The following is a 14,070-nucleotide window of genomic DNA, read 5'->3' as shown; positions in this document are numbered from 1 at the left end:
TTTCTAAGATTTCTGCATTTATACTTGGAAGCAAAATTGCTTTGTAATTTTCTCTTCCTTAACCATCCATATCTGGTTTGGGTATCAATGTTCTAGATGATGTCTTCATTTTTTCCCTAGAGTTATAATTATGTAAGTTAGTGTGAGGGATTAAAAATGAGTAATTACTCCTCTAAAGTAGCGAAAAATCATTATGTAATTATAATTGACGCGTCCATGATTGCAGGTTATAGACTCATCATTGAAAAAACTGGAGTGTCATCCCATTGAAATAGAAGAATTTGTGGAACATTTTACTTTTCTGGATGCAGTTTCCTCCAGAATATCGAAATTAGAGAAAGAGTACTCAACCATTGCTCAGCTGTATTCCATTCTGAGTTACTACCAGGTCTATATTTCCGAAGAGCAAGTCGCCACCCATAAAGTCCTTCTCATCAGGTTTACTCAACTGAAAAGCGCTGTGAAGCTAAGCAAACTGCACAAGGACGCTGCCATTGGCAAGTTCAGAGACAACCTGGAAGCCTACGTCACCAGTCTGAGGACCGACGCCAGTAATTTAAAGGCCAAAGTAAGTTTCCGTGTTCCGTGAAAAGTCAGCCAGGTCTTGGTCTCAGGTCGGCCTAAGCAGGCCGGTGGTTTTTTCCTGTGGACCCTTCGGTCAGTGATTTAATCCACGAATTCCTAACCTGGAACCCACAAACAGACTCAGGATGATGCGTGAAGCTTGAACGGGCAGTGACAGTGCACGTCTGTTCTCACGAACCTCCAACTGAAATTTTGCTTCCATTATGAAAATCTGTTTCCATTATGAGTGAAGGTAGACAGCAAACAGCAGCAAAGCTGCTTCACCACAGGCTTCAGCGGACTGCCCGAGGGGGTCGGGGGGCAGGGGGAAGGCATGGCATGAAAAGGGCAAAGAAACCCTTAGATCTTCCTGGGTCTTAGCCTCGGGCAGGGGTGGGGCACGTCTGGCCCAGGGGCCGTACGAGGCCTTGAAATCATTTGGTCTGGCTCTGCCAAGGCATTAGGGGTGAGTTAGTTAAATGTTTGATTGAATATAGCAGGGTAATTTTGGTTTAATTTCTTAAAATGATTACTATTTTTTATTTTATTGTTGACAATAATACAGATGTCTCCCATTTCCACCTCCCCTTTGCCTCTCTCTGCCCAGCTGCTCCCCCCTGATCCCCCCAGGTCTTCGCCACCCTATTCCTCCTGTCCATGGGCTGTGCGTATAAGCAGATAAGTTCTTTGGTTCCTCTCTCCTCATCCCCCCACCCCCACGTGGAGGCATGTCAGTTTGTTCCATGTCTCCATGCTTAGGGTCTTGTTTTGTTGGTCCATTAGTTTTGTTCATCAGATGCCACAGATAAGTGAGATCATGTGATATTTGTCTTCCTCTGACTGACTGGTGTCACTTAGCATAATACTCTCCAGGGTCCCTCCGTGCTGTCTCAGAGGGTAAGAGGTCCCTCTTTTTAACAGCTGCATAGTATGCCGTTGTGTCGCTGTGCCACAACTTTTTTATCCCCTCATCTACTGATGGGCACTTGGGCTGTTTCCAGATCCCAGCTATCGTGAGCAATGCTGCTATGCACGTAGGCATGCGTACATTCTTTCTGATTGGTATGTTTTGGGGTTTTTAGGATATATTCCCTTGAAGTGGGGTCGCTGGGTCACATGGCAGTTCCATGTTTAATTGTGTGAGGAAACCCCATCCTGTTTTTCCATAGTGGCTGCACCAGGCGGCATTCCCACCAGCAGTGAGTTTTGTACGGCCCGCGAATGATGTTACAAACGTCCAGATGGCCCTGGGCAGAAGAAAGGTTCCCCACCCCTGGTCTAGGCCCAGTGGAAATGGTAGTTCCAGCCTCACTTATCACGAGAAGCAAACTGTCAGACACCGAGCATTCACTGAGCGCCAGTAACGGTGCTAGGGGGTCCTGGAAGGAAAAAATAGTCGACGCGCTGCCGATTCGGTGGCATTTCAAATGAGCATCTTCTCCCTCAGTCTGCCTTCACCGTGTCCTCTCAGATTCCTCAGTAGCTGCTCTCGGGGCCTGTCCAGGGTTGATAGCTGTTTTATTGGGAGAGACGGGGGGGGGGGGGGGAGCTGTTGTTGCCCAGATCTGACTTCCATTGTATAACCTTTCAAACTATTTCATGCACATACTGTTGACTGCGACCATTCTTGGAGGATCTCTGTTTGAAGACGGCTGGTAGGAGAGGCAAAACTTGGCCTTGACTCCATGTAAGCTAGTAAGATCAGTCCTTCAAGTATCCACTCCTCTCTCAAGATAACTCGTTTATAAATAAGTATTTAGTGAGTGGGAAATTATGGGAGAAGCTCGCTAAGGAAAACTTTTCTTACAACCCATTTTATACAGGCATCGCTGTTATAGATTACTATATATCAAGCCTCATCCATTATCACAGATATATGGTTTATCAGTTTTATACAACTCACTGTTACAGTGTTCTCAGTGTTGAGTTGATGACCACACTCCCCATAACACAGTATTATATGCAGTCCCATGGGTTGGATTTTTCTAAAGAATAAGGTGATAGGATCCAAATGAATTTGTGTTTTTCAGGAACATTTTAACAAACAACTCCCACCTGCCTTTGATGGCACGGTATACAAAGACTAAACCAATAAAACTATCCTTAATCTTAAGAAGTTGTTCATTTAGTAAGGAAAATCGGAGCAAACTTTTACTCACATCTCTCTCTCTTTGGATGTCATTGTTGCAAATGCCCACAATGTCCTGTGTAAGAATAAAACTCTCACATGGCCGAAACCGGTTTGGCTCAGTGGATAGAGCGTCGGCCTGCAGACTGAAGGGTCCCAGGTTTGATTCCGGTCAAGGGCGTGTACCTTGGTTACGGGCACATCCCCAGTAGGGGGTGTGCAGGAGGCAGCTGATCGATGTTTCTCTCTCATCGATGTTTCTAGCTCTCTATCCCTCTCCCTTCCTCTCTGTAAAAAATCAATAAAATATATTTAAAAAATAATGACAATGAATTGTAACCAACACAAGGAATTATACGCTAAAGGTAATCTCCCCAGATGGTGGCTGCACATGACGTTGGGCTGCGTGCTGAGACGCGGTCCGTGAGCGTGGCCACCTTCCAAGCGCTGTGACCTCTTGGCCGACATTGTGTCCCTGCTCTTTTCCAGGTGAGGACGCCTGTCCTGTTACACATGGGGACCCCGGCGTCCACCGCGATGGAAATGGTCCAAGCCTTCTCCCAGGAAGCCGCCACCCTCGCCAACAAGGTCCAGATCTGCGCCAACTACCAGGAGTCCATCAGCGAGGCCCAGTCGCACCTGCACCCCCTGAACGTGGAGGAGCTCACCCAGGCGGTGGCGGCCGACATCTCCGACATCGACTACGAGCTGACCTTGAGGAGGATCCTGTGGGAGGCGCAGGAGGAGTGGAGAGCGCTCTTCCAGGAGTGGCGGGCCAGCACCCTTCACGACATTGACATAGAGTCGGTGCAGAGCAACGTGTCCAAGTGGCTGAGCATGATCTTGGTCCTGGAAAAAGGTAAACGCGTCCTCCCCGTGGTGGCCCGCCCAGAGTTACATCTAAGACGCCCTCTGGATCAGCAGGGTCACCCTCTCTCTCCCAGTCCCCACGACCTGACCGTTCGCGGCTGTTGAGACAGCCCAGGGCGCAGGTGGGATTATTTCCTGAAGCAAAAGAAAAGAGATGGAGCCTTGGGCCCCCAATTTGCTGAACGTCATGAGTAACAGTTTGCGTCTCCTTTAAACCAGGCAGGGCCCCAGACACTTCCCGCTGGACTCCGGCTCTTCCTAGGGCCAGAGCTGGGTGGATGCTAAGGGCCCACCTGCGGGGTCTGCACCCACATCGCGGACCCTCTGGGCAGTGGGGACGCAGCTGAAAGTGGCTTTGAGGGGGTCCCCTCTGCTCAGCATCATAAGGGAAATGGGTCAGTGCAGAGGTGCTGTGCCCATGTGAGCAGGTGCGCTATCCTACCCGCTCCCAAAGGAAGCCTTTCACGTGGGAAGGGGAAATCGAGGCAGAATTTTAAACCCCCCCCTAACCTCTCAGCTACACTCTAGCCCAGTGATGGCGAACCTTTTGAGCTCGGCGTGTCAGCGTTTTGAAAAACCCTAACTGAACTCTGGTGCTGTGTCACATAGAGAAATGTTTTGATCTTTGCAACCATAGTAAAACAAAGACTTATATTTTTGATATTTATTTTATATATTTAAATTCCATTAAGCAAAGAAAAATCAACCCAAAAAAATGAGTTTGTGTGTCACCTCTGACACACGTGTCATAGGTTCGCCATCGCTGCTCTAGAAAGACACTTCAGATTGCTTGTATTTAAATTCTCCAAAAGAGACAGCCCTATCACAAAAGTGTAGTCGAGAGGGAAATTGGGAGCACATGGCCTGCAGCCTCACTGCGTGCACAGAGCACTCATCCCGGGGAATCCTCACTCCATATGTTGTGTGTGTTCAGAGAACAAGATACAAAGCAAGTGGACCACACCTTCTTCTACCCATGGCTTCCCAGGGGACATCTTGCTGTCTGTTTGCCAGCGTCTAGAGTTGCACAATCCAAAGTGATTATCTTGTCCTTTTATTTAGCCAGGTCTGGAACAACATTGCAATTATTCAACATGGCTTTATCAAAGAGGCCCTGGCTGTACAAATTGGAGATTTAAGAGTATGGGTCCCAGCTTTGGCTGTTTCTCTGCCCCCTCCCTGTTCTTTATATACATATATTTTATTATTGATTTCAGAGAGGAAGGGAGAGAGAGTGAGTGAGAGAGAAACATCAACAATGAGAGAGAATCATGGATCGGCTGCCTCCTGCACGCCGCCTACTGGGGATCGAGCCTGCCACCTGGGCATGTGCCCTTGACTGGAGTCAAACCTGGGACCCTTGCAGTCCACAGGCCAATGCTCTAGCCACTGAGCCACACCGGCCAGGGCCCCTCCCTGTTTTTTTTAAGGGGCAGTAAAAAAAAAAAAGTTCTAAGGGTTGTTGAACCTGCACCTGCACAGGCTCGAGTCTTGTGTCTCAGTGGTGTCAGTGCCATGGCAAAGCTTTCACCTACATTTCAGTGTTGAAGCATCTTCCTTCTGAAAAAATAGCGACTCTGTTTTTCCCCGTGATGTTGTTCCTTACTGAGCAGAATTTAAAAGCCCCAAACCTTTACAGTCTCTTTTTTTAAAATATGTATTTATTGATTTCGGAGAGGCAGGGAGAGGGAGAGAGATGGAAACGTCAATGATGGGCCCTTCACCAGGAAGCGACCCGTGGCTTCTTGGCTCGTAGGTCGATGCTCAACCACGGAGCCACACCGGCCGGGCCCTATTACAGTCTTTTGAATGCCAACGTGTGCCTGTCTGTCTGTCTGTCTGTCTGTCTTGTCAGTGACACTCGGAACCCTGTAGCAGCTTCCCTAGCATCAAATGCCATAAGGTAACTCGGTTCTCCGATCTGCAGTGCCATCTCTCTTTACTCCATAGTACAGTCCTTACGGGGGGATGATAGCAATAGAACTCACTGTTTCAGTGCAGACGAGTAACTGATCAACGCAGGCTGGTTTAAAACATACAGTGAGCATGCCATCGGCCCACCGACCCATTGCTGTTCACAGACCTGCCCCAGAACAACATGGTAGCGTACCTGAAGCAGTCGGTGACCGGCTTTAAGCAAGAGCTGCCCATCATCATCGCCCTGGGCAACCCCTGCCTCAAGCCCCGGCACTGGGAGGCTTTCCAGGAGATCATCGGGAAGTCCATTACCCTTGATAGAAACTGTACCATCGAGAGTCTTCTCGTGCTCAAGGTAAGCGAGAGGAGTTCGGAATACAACAAAAACGGTTGAAATGCCACCGGGGCTAATTTTAAGCGAGCAGGTGCATCTACAGGGATGGGGAGTTAGAAAAGGGAGGAATTCATGGGACGTCTGGTGGAAGGTTTTTCTATTTTTGCGCCTGGCTCACAATAAGCTTCATTGATGTTTCGTGATTCAGTGTTGACAGTCTCTAATGAAATCGGTCACAGTATTTTATGCCTATAATCTACTAAAACGATTTGCTGTAATGAGGACATGGGGGGGAGGGGGGCGCGTCACAAAGGTCCCGCCACGCAGCCTGTGGTCGGGATGGAACCCCAGCGCACCCGACCTTCACTGTTTCCGCTGGCCCACCACGTGTTCGCGGCGGTCTTGCGTTTTCCATGTATTCGGAATGATCTGCGCTGACATTTAAAAAACATGACTTTCCCTCCCAGATGTGTCAGTATGAAAATGAAATCAATGAAATCTCAACCTCAGCCACGCACGAAGCTGCCCTTGAAAAGCTGCTGTTTAAGATCATCGACCTTTGGAAGACGACCCCTTTGCACTTGGTCCTTCATCACACGGAGACGGACGAGATCCTCATCATTTCGTCTCTGGATGACTTGCTGGCCCAGTTGGAGGAGTCGCAGGTCGTGCTTGCCACCGTGAAAGGGTCCTCGTATAGCGAGCCCATCAAGGTAGGTGGTGGGGACCAAGGGGACCTGCGGTCATCGTCCACCCTTTTGTTGATCACTTCACGTTTTTGCCATCTGGGAGCTTTGGGTTTGAATAATGCATTGAAATACTTACATCAAAATGGATTGAATAGCGGATAAAAGACTAAAAAGAAAAATAACTTTTTATGGAAACATTCGCTGTTCATGAGGAATTGTCAGAACGTTTCATTTGGGCAGACGAGGTGAATTTAGGCAAGAGGCAAACAGGAGCCCGCAAGCCGGGACGTTCCCAGCAGTGCCGCTGCCGCTGCCAATGCCCACAGGCCCCCAGTGCCCGTGCCCGGACCGTTGCCCTGTCATCTGCATGCTGGAGAGGAATGCCTCATTTTAATTTCCTGTGTTATTTCTCTTTTTTAGAAAAATATGTGTTTTTATTGATTTCAGAGAGGCAGGGAGAAGGGGAGAGAGAGAAACATCAGTGATGGGAGAGAATCATTGATCGGCTGCCTCCTGCACGCCCCCTAGTGGGGATCGAGCCTGCAACCCAGCATGTGCCCAGATAGGGAATCAAACCTGGGACTCTTCAGTCCACAGGCTGACGCTCTATCCACTGAGCCAAACCAGCTATTGCTCTTACACAGGGCCATCCTGGCTTTATGCTCGTGTGTTCCTGCAATTACTTCTGCACCAAACAGCAGCCTCCACATCTATTCTAGTGTAATTTAAAATTAAACCACAGAGCTTGTATTTGGTGTTCTCTGATAGTCCTTCCGGGGCAGCCTCCATCCAACAACATAGATGAGAATCATTTAAACTTCAGGAAACTCTACAAGATGTGTAACAATTTAGAAATATTTACTAGTAAAATTAACAAAATTGATTACAGATAGTGTGAGAGAAATATCTATTCAACAGATGGAATTCATAGTATTTGTAAACATACAAACATTTAGGGAAAATGTCAATTGGACCTCAGAGAAAAACACTAGGTGAATTAACCCCCCCCCAAAAAAAAATCACTAAACTGTTCTCTAACCATGTGCAGTAAAATAAAAACTGAACAGTAGAAAAGTTGCAAAAAATAGACAACAACCAAATCACTCACAAAAAATGGAAATTTAAAAGCAACTAGAAGAATATATAGGAAATGTAATCAAATTTTTAATTGAAAATAAGCAAAAAGGAGAGAATTATAAATCAAACCTTTGACAGTTGACTAGAGCCCTAAAAAAGGAATATTTAGAGCACTAAATGCCTTTATTACTAATGGAAGTTTTCTGATATTAAAAGAATGAAGAAAACTTACAAGCACTTGCATAAAACTTCTCTAAAACACAGGTTAAAAAAAAAAGCAAGCCACAGAACAATGTATATAAAATGATTGCATTTATGTAAATTATTAAAGACGTTATATGCATTATGTACATATGTGCAACAATGTTTAAAGAAAGGAATGAAAGAATATACATTCCAAAAAATATTTGTATATTGCATAATGAATAAGACAGAAAATTGAATGAGCAGGACATCTCACACCTCCCCCAATACTAAATATAATGAGATTTATATTCATGTACAGACCTCCATTCATTACTTCCTGTATGTCAGTGACTAATAATCAGATTTGTTCTCAGTTTCTATTCTATGATTCTTACAAGTAATTTTCCATTTAGATTTTGGTTTCTGTCCTTGTAGGGTCTTGTGGATAAATGGGATCAAAAGTTGACTCTCTTCTCGTACACCCTGGAGGAGTGGGTGAACTGTCAGCGATCTTGGCTTTACCTTGAACCCGTCTTCAATTCTTTGGAGGTAAAAAGGTAAAAACTTGAAATATGCCACATACAGGTACAAAAAAAATCGTGGATAATTTATTCTCTGTGATTCTTGAGAAACCATTTCTTCAATGAACACTCTCGCTGCCGAATGATAGTTATATTTTTTCCTTCATAAAAAATTGAAAATAACATTTTTTAAAGCATTCTTTCTCAGTTATTGATAGGGAGCTATTAAGGACAGGGAAGAAATGTCAGATACATCATTATAATCTCCAAGCGACAATATGTGTCTCTTTATTAGTGTGGTTCTTTAAAAAACATTTTTATTGATGTCAGAGAGGAAGGGAGAGAGAAACATCAGTGATGAGAAGGAATCATTGATCGGCTGCCTCCTGCACACCCCACACTGGGGATCGAACCTGCGACCTGGGCATGTGCCCTGACCGGGAATTGAACAGTGGCCTCCAGGTTTATAGGCTGACGCTCAACCACTGAGCCACACTGGCCAGGCTATAGTGTGGTTTTGATGTAAACAGTAAGCGTGTTTTTAGTACCATTCATACATAAATGATAATTTCTTCCTCTGGACCACGTGAAAGAATAAAGGACCTAGACCAATGGTTCTCAACCTGGGCTGCACATTAGAATCACCTGGGAATCTTTTTAAAATCCTGATTTCAGGGCCTCATCCTCCGGAAATTCTGTTTCTTTGTTTTGGGGTGGGGCCACAACATGAGTAACAAAGAAACAGAATTTCTGGAGGATGAGGCCCAGAAATCAGGATTTTAAAAAGATTCCCAGGTGATTCTAATGTGCAGCCAAGGTTGAGAACCACAAACCTAGACAATGTTGAAAATTTGACCATCTCTCTCTCTTCCTAGCATTGGAATTAACTGGCCTCTTTGTAGCTGATTGGTCTTAAGAGTGCTTAAGTTGAGACATACGTATTATCGAGGCAGAATTTAAACAGTGGACATCACACAAGCTAGTCTGGGGGCCATTCTGAAATAAGGTAGAAGGTGATGAGGTGTATGTTTATAAGGCATATTAGAGCAGGTGATAGAAAACCTTGAATATCAGGTTAAGTATTTTGAGCTTTATTTTAGATGCATAGGGGAGCTCCTAGGGGTTAACAAAAGAGAAATGTTTAGATGCATTACTTCGTAGGAAACTATCCCTTTTTGTTGTATGCATATAGTTCTTACCTTATGAATGCTTTAGACCAGTGACGGCGAACCTTTTGAGCTCGGTGTGTCAGCATTTTGAAAAACCCTAACTGAACTCTGGTGCCGTGTCACATAGAGAAATTTTTTTTATCTTTGCAACCACAGTAAAACAAAGACTTATATTTTTGCTATTTATTTTATATATTTAAATGCCATTTAACAAAGAAAAATCAACCAAAAAAATTAGTTTGCGTGTCACCTCTGACACGCGTGTCACAGGTTTGCCATCACTGCTTTAGACTCTGTTAATCTACACTTATTCTCAACGTGCTCTGAGGAGGTGAAACCACGTAACTAAGGGGTGTGTCCTTTAGGGTCACGACAACTCAGTGCCTGAAATGCAAACCTCAATGCTACCTTTTACGAAACATTTCTTAATGAGAGGGAAGACTCCTAGATAAGGGATTTCAGAATATCACCAAGTTGTTCTTTTACAGGATTGGCTAGCAGGCTGAAGACAGGGCTTCTGCCTAAAGGCCCCTTTGCCATGGCTGTAAAGAACAGAAAAAGTGGGTCTGGAATAGACCCGCCTTCGACTCACGGAGAAAGATGATGGGCCGATGCGCTATCCACTGAGCCAAACCAGCCAGGGCCGAATTTTAGTAGCCTTTTGTTTTATTCCAAGCCCTCGGACAGAAGTCACTTCCACACACTCTATGTAGAACTTTTATATCTCAAGCTTATACCCCTCGTTAGGCCTGATCTTGTTAAATGACGGCTGAATAGCCAATGTATGGTAGTATTTCCTACCACTAGTACACAACAGACACTAAAAAAACCCACACAAACTTTAGTTAATGCTCGATCAGCAAAAATATAACGGAGCAAAACATTTTTGTAAATTGAACACTATTGGGTGGCAGATGCACTGAGCTGGCAGATTTTAATGATCATTTCTTGCCCTGACTGGTTCGGCTCAGTGGATAGAGCATCGGTCTGCAGACTCAAGGGTCCCAGGTTCGATTCTGGTCAAGGGCATGTACCTTGGTTGTGGGCACATCCCCAGTGGGGGGTGTGCAGGAGGCAGCTGATCGATGGATGTTTCTAACTCCCTCTCCCTCTCCCTTCCTCTCTGTAAAAAATGATCATTTCTTCAAAAAATAAAACGATCCCCAATTTTCTCTTGGCAGGCAGCTCCCAGCAGAATCTGAACTCTTCTCTCAGGTGATGGACATGTGGAAGGAGATCATGTTAAAAATCCAGAACAAGCTGAATGCGTTGGGAATAGCTATCTCCTCTGGCGTCCTCGGGATCCTGAGAAACTGTAACGTCTCTCTCGAACGTATAAAGAAAAGTCTGGAGGTAACGCCACCGAGGTCCCGGACTGCACACCCGTTCAGCTCACACCCTGCCATGTAACGCACCACGCGGTCCGACCCCAGGGCAGGTTTTCTTGGCTGCTCCAACTTCCCAACGGTATTTCCAACGCTCGCCATCTGTCGGGCTCATGCAAACACTATAGAGAGCCCCAGCTGGTGTGGCTCAGTGGGTAGAGCGTTGGCCTACGGACTGAAGGGTCCTAGGTTCGATTCCGGTCAAGGGCACATGCCTGGGTTGCAGGCTCCATCCCCAGTCGGGGGCGTGCAGGAGGCAGCCGATCCATGATTCTCTCTCATCATTGATGTTTCTATCTCTCTCTCACTCTCCCTCTCCTTTCCTCTCTGAAATCAATAAAAATATCTTTTAAAAAAATCAAACAGTATAGAGAAAGGGAAGAGAAGTGCATGGACCAATCTAAATGACCCTCAGCAAAGTCTCACATTAAGTGCCTCCCTGCACGCGCCCCAAACAGGGCCCTGGCCGGGGAGGAGCCTGCAGCTGAGGATATGTGCCCTTGACCGGAATCGAACCCGGGACCCTTCAGTCCGCAGGTCAACGCTCTATCCACTGAGCCACACTGGCCAGGGCACCTGCAGTTTTAACATTGTGGCTTTCATGTGCCCAGGGAGGCCCAACGGGATTCACATCCTGATGACACATATTCTGAATTGCACTTCTTTTGGTTCTGGACAGGACTACCTTGAAGTTAAAAGGATGATTTTCCCAAGATTCTACTTCCTTAGCAACGAGGAACTTCTCGCGATCCTGGCGGGGAGCAGCGACCCCGAGTCCGTCCAGGTGAGACCACTGTCCTCTGCTCTGCAGCGTTATCCCCAAAAGCCATGGGGGGTGGGGATGGAGGTGGGGGGGGGGGCTCTGCTGCTACTGATGCTGGTTTCTGGTCCACAGCCCCACCTGGTGAAATGCTTTGAGAACATCAAGCAGCTGCTGATCTGGAAGCAGGAAATCGGCCCTCCCACCGTGATAATGCTCATCTCCAACGAAGGGGAGGCCCTGTTGCTGCCCAAGTAGGACCTTTACGTTGCACAACCTCCGCTTGGCGATATCTGATGGATCGTAGAAGTTGGCTAAGCAAACTACTTCTTTTAAAAAAAATACATCCTGCCCTCATTGGTGTGGCTCAGTGGATAGAGCGTCAGCCTGCGGACTGAAGGGTCCCAGGTTCGATTCCGGTCAAGGGCACATGCCTGGATTGATACCCAGTAGGGGACATGCAGGAGGCAGCCAATCCATGATTCTCTGTCATCATTGATGTTTCTATCTCTCTTTCCCTTTCCCTTTCTCTCTGAAATCAATAAAGATATAATAAAAAAGAATAATAAAATAAATACATACATACATACATACTTTTTATTGATTACAGAGAGAGGAAGGGAGAGGGAGAGAGAGAGAGAGAAACATCAACGATGAGAAAAACCATTGATCGGCTGCCTCCTGCACACCTCCTACTGGGGATCGAGCCCACAACCCCGGCCTGTGCACTGACCGGGAACCAAACCGTGACCTCCTGGTTCGTAGGTCAATGCTCAACCACTGAGCCACGCTGGCCAGGCAGCAAAAACTATTTCTTCAAAGATAATATGCTTGTCTGGAATTTTACCCTTCCATGTCTATATGGAGTAACAGGATCCTGAAAGCCAACGCGAGATTTTATTAGTTGAATACAGGCAGGAAGGTAACTTGCTTGGGGTTGTTGGTGCTTCCCCTTCTGATTCTCCTTCCGTGGCACTGGTCCAGTCTGCCAGCCGTGGCCTGGGGCTCCTGATGTGCATGGTTTGAAAAAATGCTGTGCCCCAGTCTTGTCATCCACCAAAACCCCTCACTGGCCCCTCATCTAGGCTTAGTGTTTCAAAAACCCAGCGAGGAATCCAAAATTGCTTTGTAATATAGCCTATCTATTTTGTAAATTCATATTTAATGGGACTGTTCATTTTGCAAATTTATGGTGTTGATGTCAGAATTTCCTAAAGCTAAGTGATATGTTTTGGGGTGGTGGTGTGGTGGGTTTTTTTTGAATAGTTTTCCAAATTAAGATCTAGAAAAACAAAAGCTGTTACAGAAATAGAGCCCTTTGGCCTGTGAGCGGTATGAGCAGAGGAGGCTTAGTCTACAAGCTTATCACAGGAGTGAAGGTAACCTCCACATGGTTATTTCTTAAATTACAGGAAAATTCGGGTAAGAAATGCTGTGGAACAGTGGCTGGAAAATGTAGAGAAGAGCATGTTTGATGTGCTAAAGAAGTAAGTACAGTGGTCAGATCCTAATATGTGTGTGTGTGTGTGTGTGTGTGTGTGTGGACTTGGTTAATTATCTACTAATCTAAGTGGGAACTAGACAGGGAAATGCATGAAGTGAAATCTATTGGGTCATGTTGATAAGTGTCAGCTTGAGGGTGTGGCCATGGACAGCATTCGGTATTTGTGAACTTTGAGATTCTTAAGGGTTGAACTCTGGCCGGATTGGCTGCTTCCCTGAGACCTGGTGCCCAGGAGGCCTCCGGGAACAGCCCCTTCACTTGTGTGCATCTCGGTCCCATTTCTGCTCCCTGGCATCGTTTACTTGGTTTAGTCTTTTTTAAATATGTTTTTATTACTACTTTCAGAGAGGAAGGGAGAGGGAGAGAGAGAAACATCAATGATGAGAGAGAATCACTGACCAGCTGCCTCCTGCACACACCCCCCCCCCCCGACACACACACACACACACACTGAGGATTAAGCCTGTTGCCCTGACCGGGAATCGAACCGTGACCTCCTGGTTCATGGGTTAATGCTGAACCACTGAGCCACGCCGGCTGGGCTACTTGGCTTCGTCTTTTTAATGTTCTCCTTTCTATAGTTTAGTCTGTCATTGCAGTCTGTGTAGAATAAAGGCCGAGCCTCAGAGTGTGCGCATCTAGATTGGACTAGAACAGTCTGTCTGCATGTCTAGCTCTCTGCTGTTGGTTATGGGAAAGCCACTGGTTCTCACGTTTTAACACGTTGCGGACCAGTAGTTTTGTTGCTGGCTTTACCCGGTGGCCGGATAAGTTTCTATTGAACGAGATCAAAAAACGTTTTACATAAATGTCAAAGGCACGCTTGACAATTACATACCCGTTGCATTTTGAAGTTATGTATTACGTGCTCTCACAAGCTAATATCCTTTTAAAGTGTGAGACTTTGTAAAACACTGTGTACGATGGAGCGAGAATTCTTGTGATCTGTCCACAGGGGTGTTATTA

At 46.0% G+C, this 14,070-nt stretch overlaps 1 protein-coding gene across 1 annotated transcript in view; it reads left to right on the top strand.

Moving 5' to 3' along the window:
• DNAH14 (dynein axonemal heavy chain 14) overlaps positions 1–14,070 on the top strand; it is a gene marked incomplete at its 3' end in the record, with an annotated part of 134,599 nt that overhangs the window by 30,553 nt on the left and 89,976 nt on the right. The window contains exons 16-24 of the mRNA XM_081114519.1: positions 227–568; positions 3,182–3,551; positions 5,644–5,834; positions 6,281–6,526; positions 8,201–8,322; positions 10,637–10,808; positions 11,520–11,624; positions 11,736–11,854; positions 13,013–13,087. Coding sequence (XP_080970645.1) covers positions 227–568; positions 3,182–3,551; positions 5,644–5,834; positions 6,281–6,526; positions 8,201–8,322; positions 10,637–10,808; positions 11,520–11,624; positions 11,736–11,854; positions 13,013–13,087 — 1,742 coding nt within the window. The remainder of the gene's footprint in view (positions 1–226; positions 569–3,181; positions 3,552–5,643; positions 5,835–6,280; positions 6,527–8,200; positions 8,323–10,636; positions 10,809–11,519; positions 11,625–11,735; positions 11,855–13,012; positions 13,088–14,070) is intronic.

This window comes from Myotis nattereri, assembly GCF_964212035.1.
Source record: "Myotis nattereri genome assembly, chromosome: 20".
NCBI classification, from domain to species: domain Eukaryota; kingdom Metazoa; phylum Chordata; class Mammalia; order Chiroptera; family Vespertilionidae; genus Myotis; species Myotis nattereri.
The sequence above is the reverse complement of the archived record's forward strand: the minus strand, read 5'-3'. Positions and strand labels throughout refer to the sequence as shown.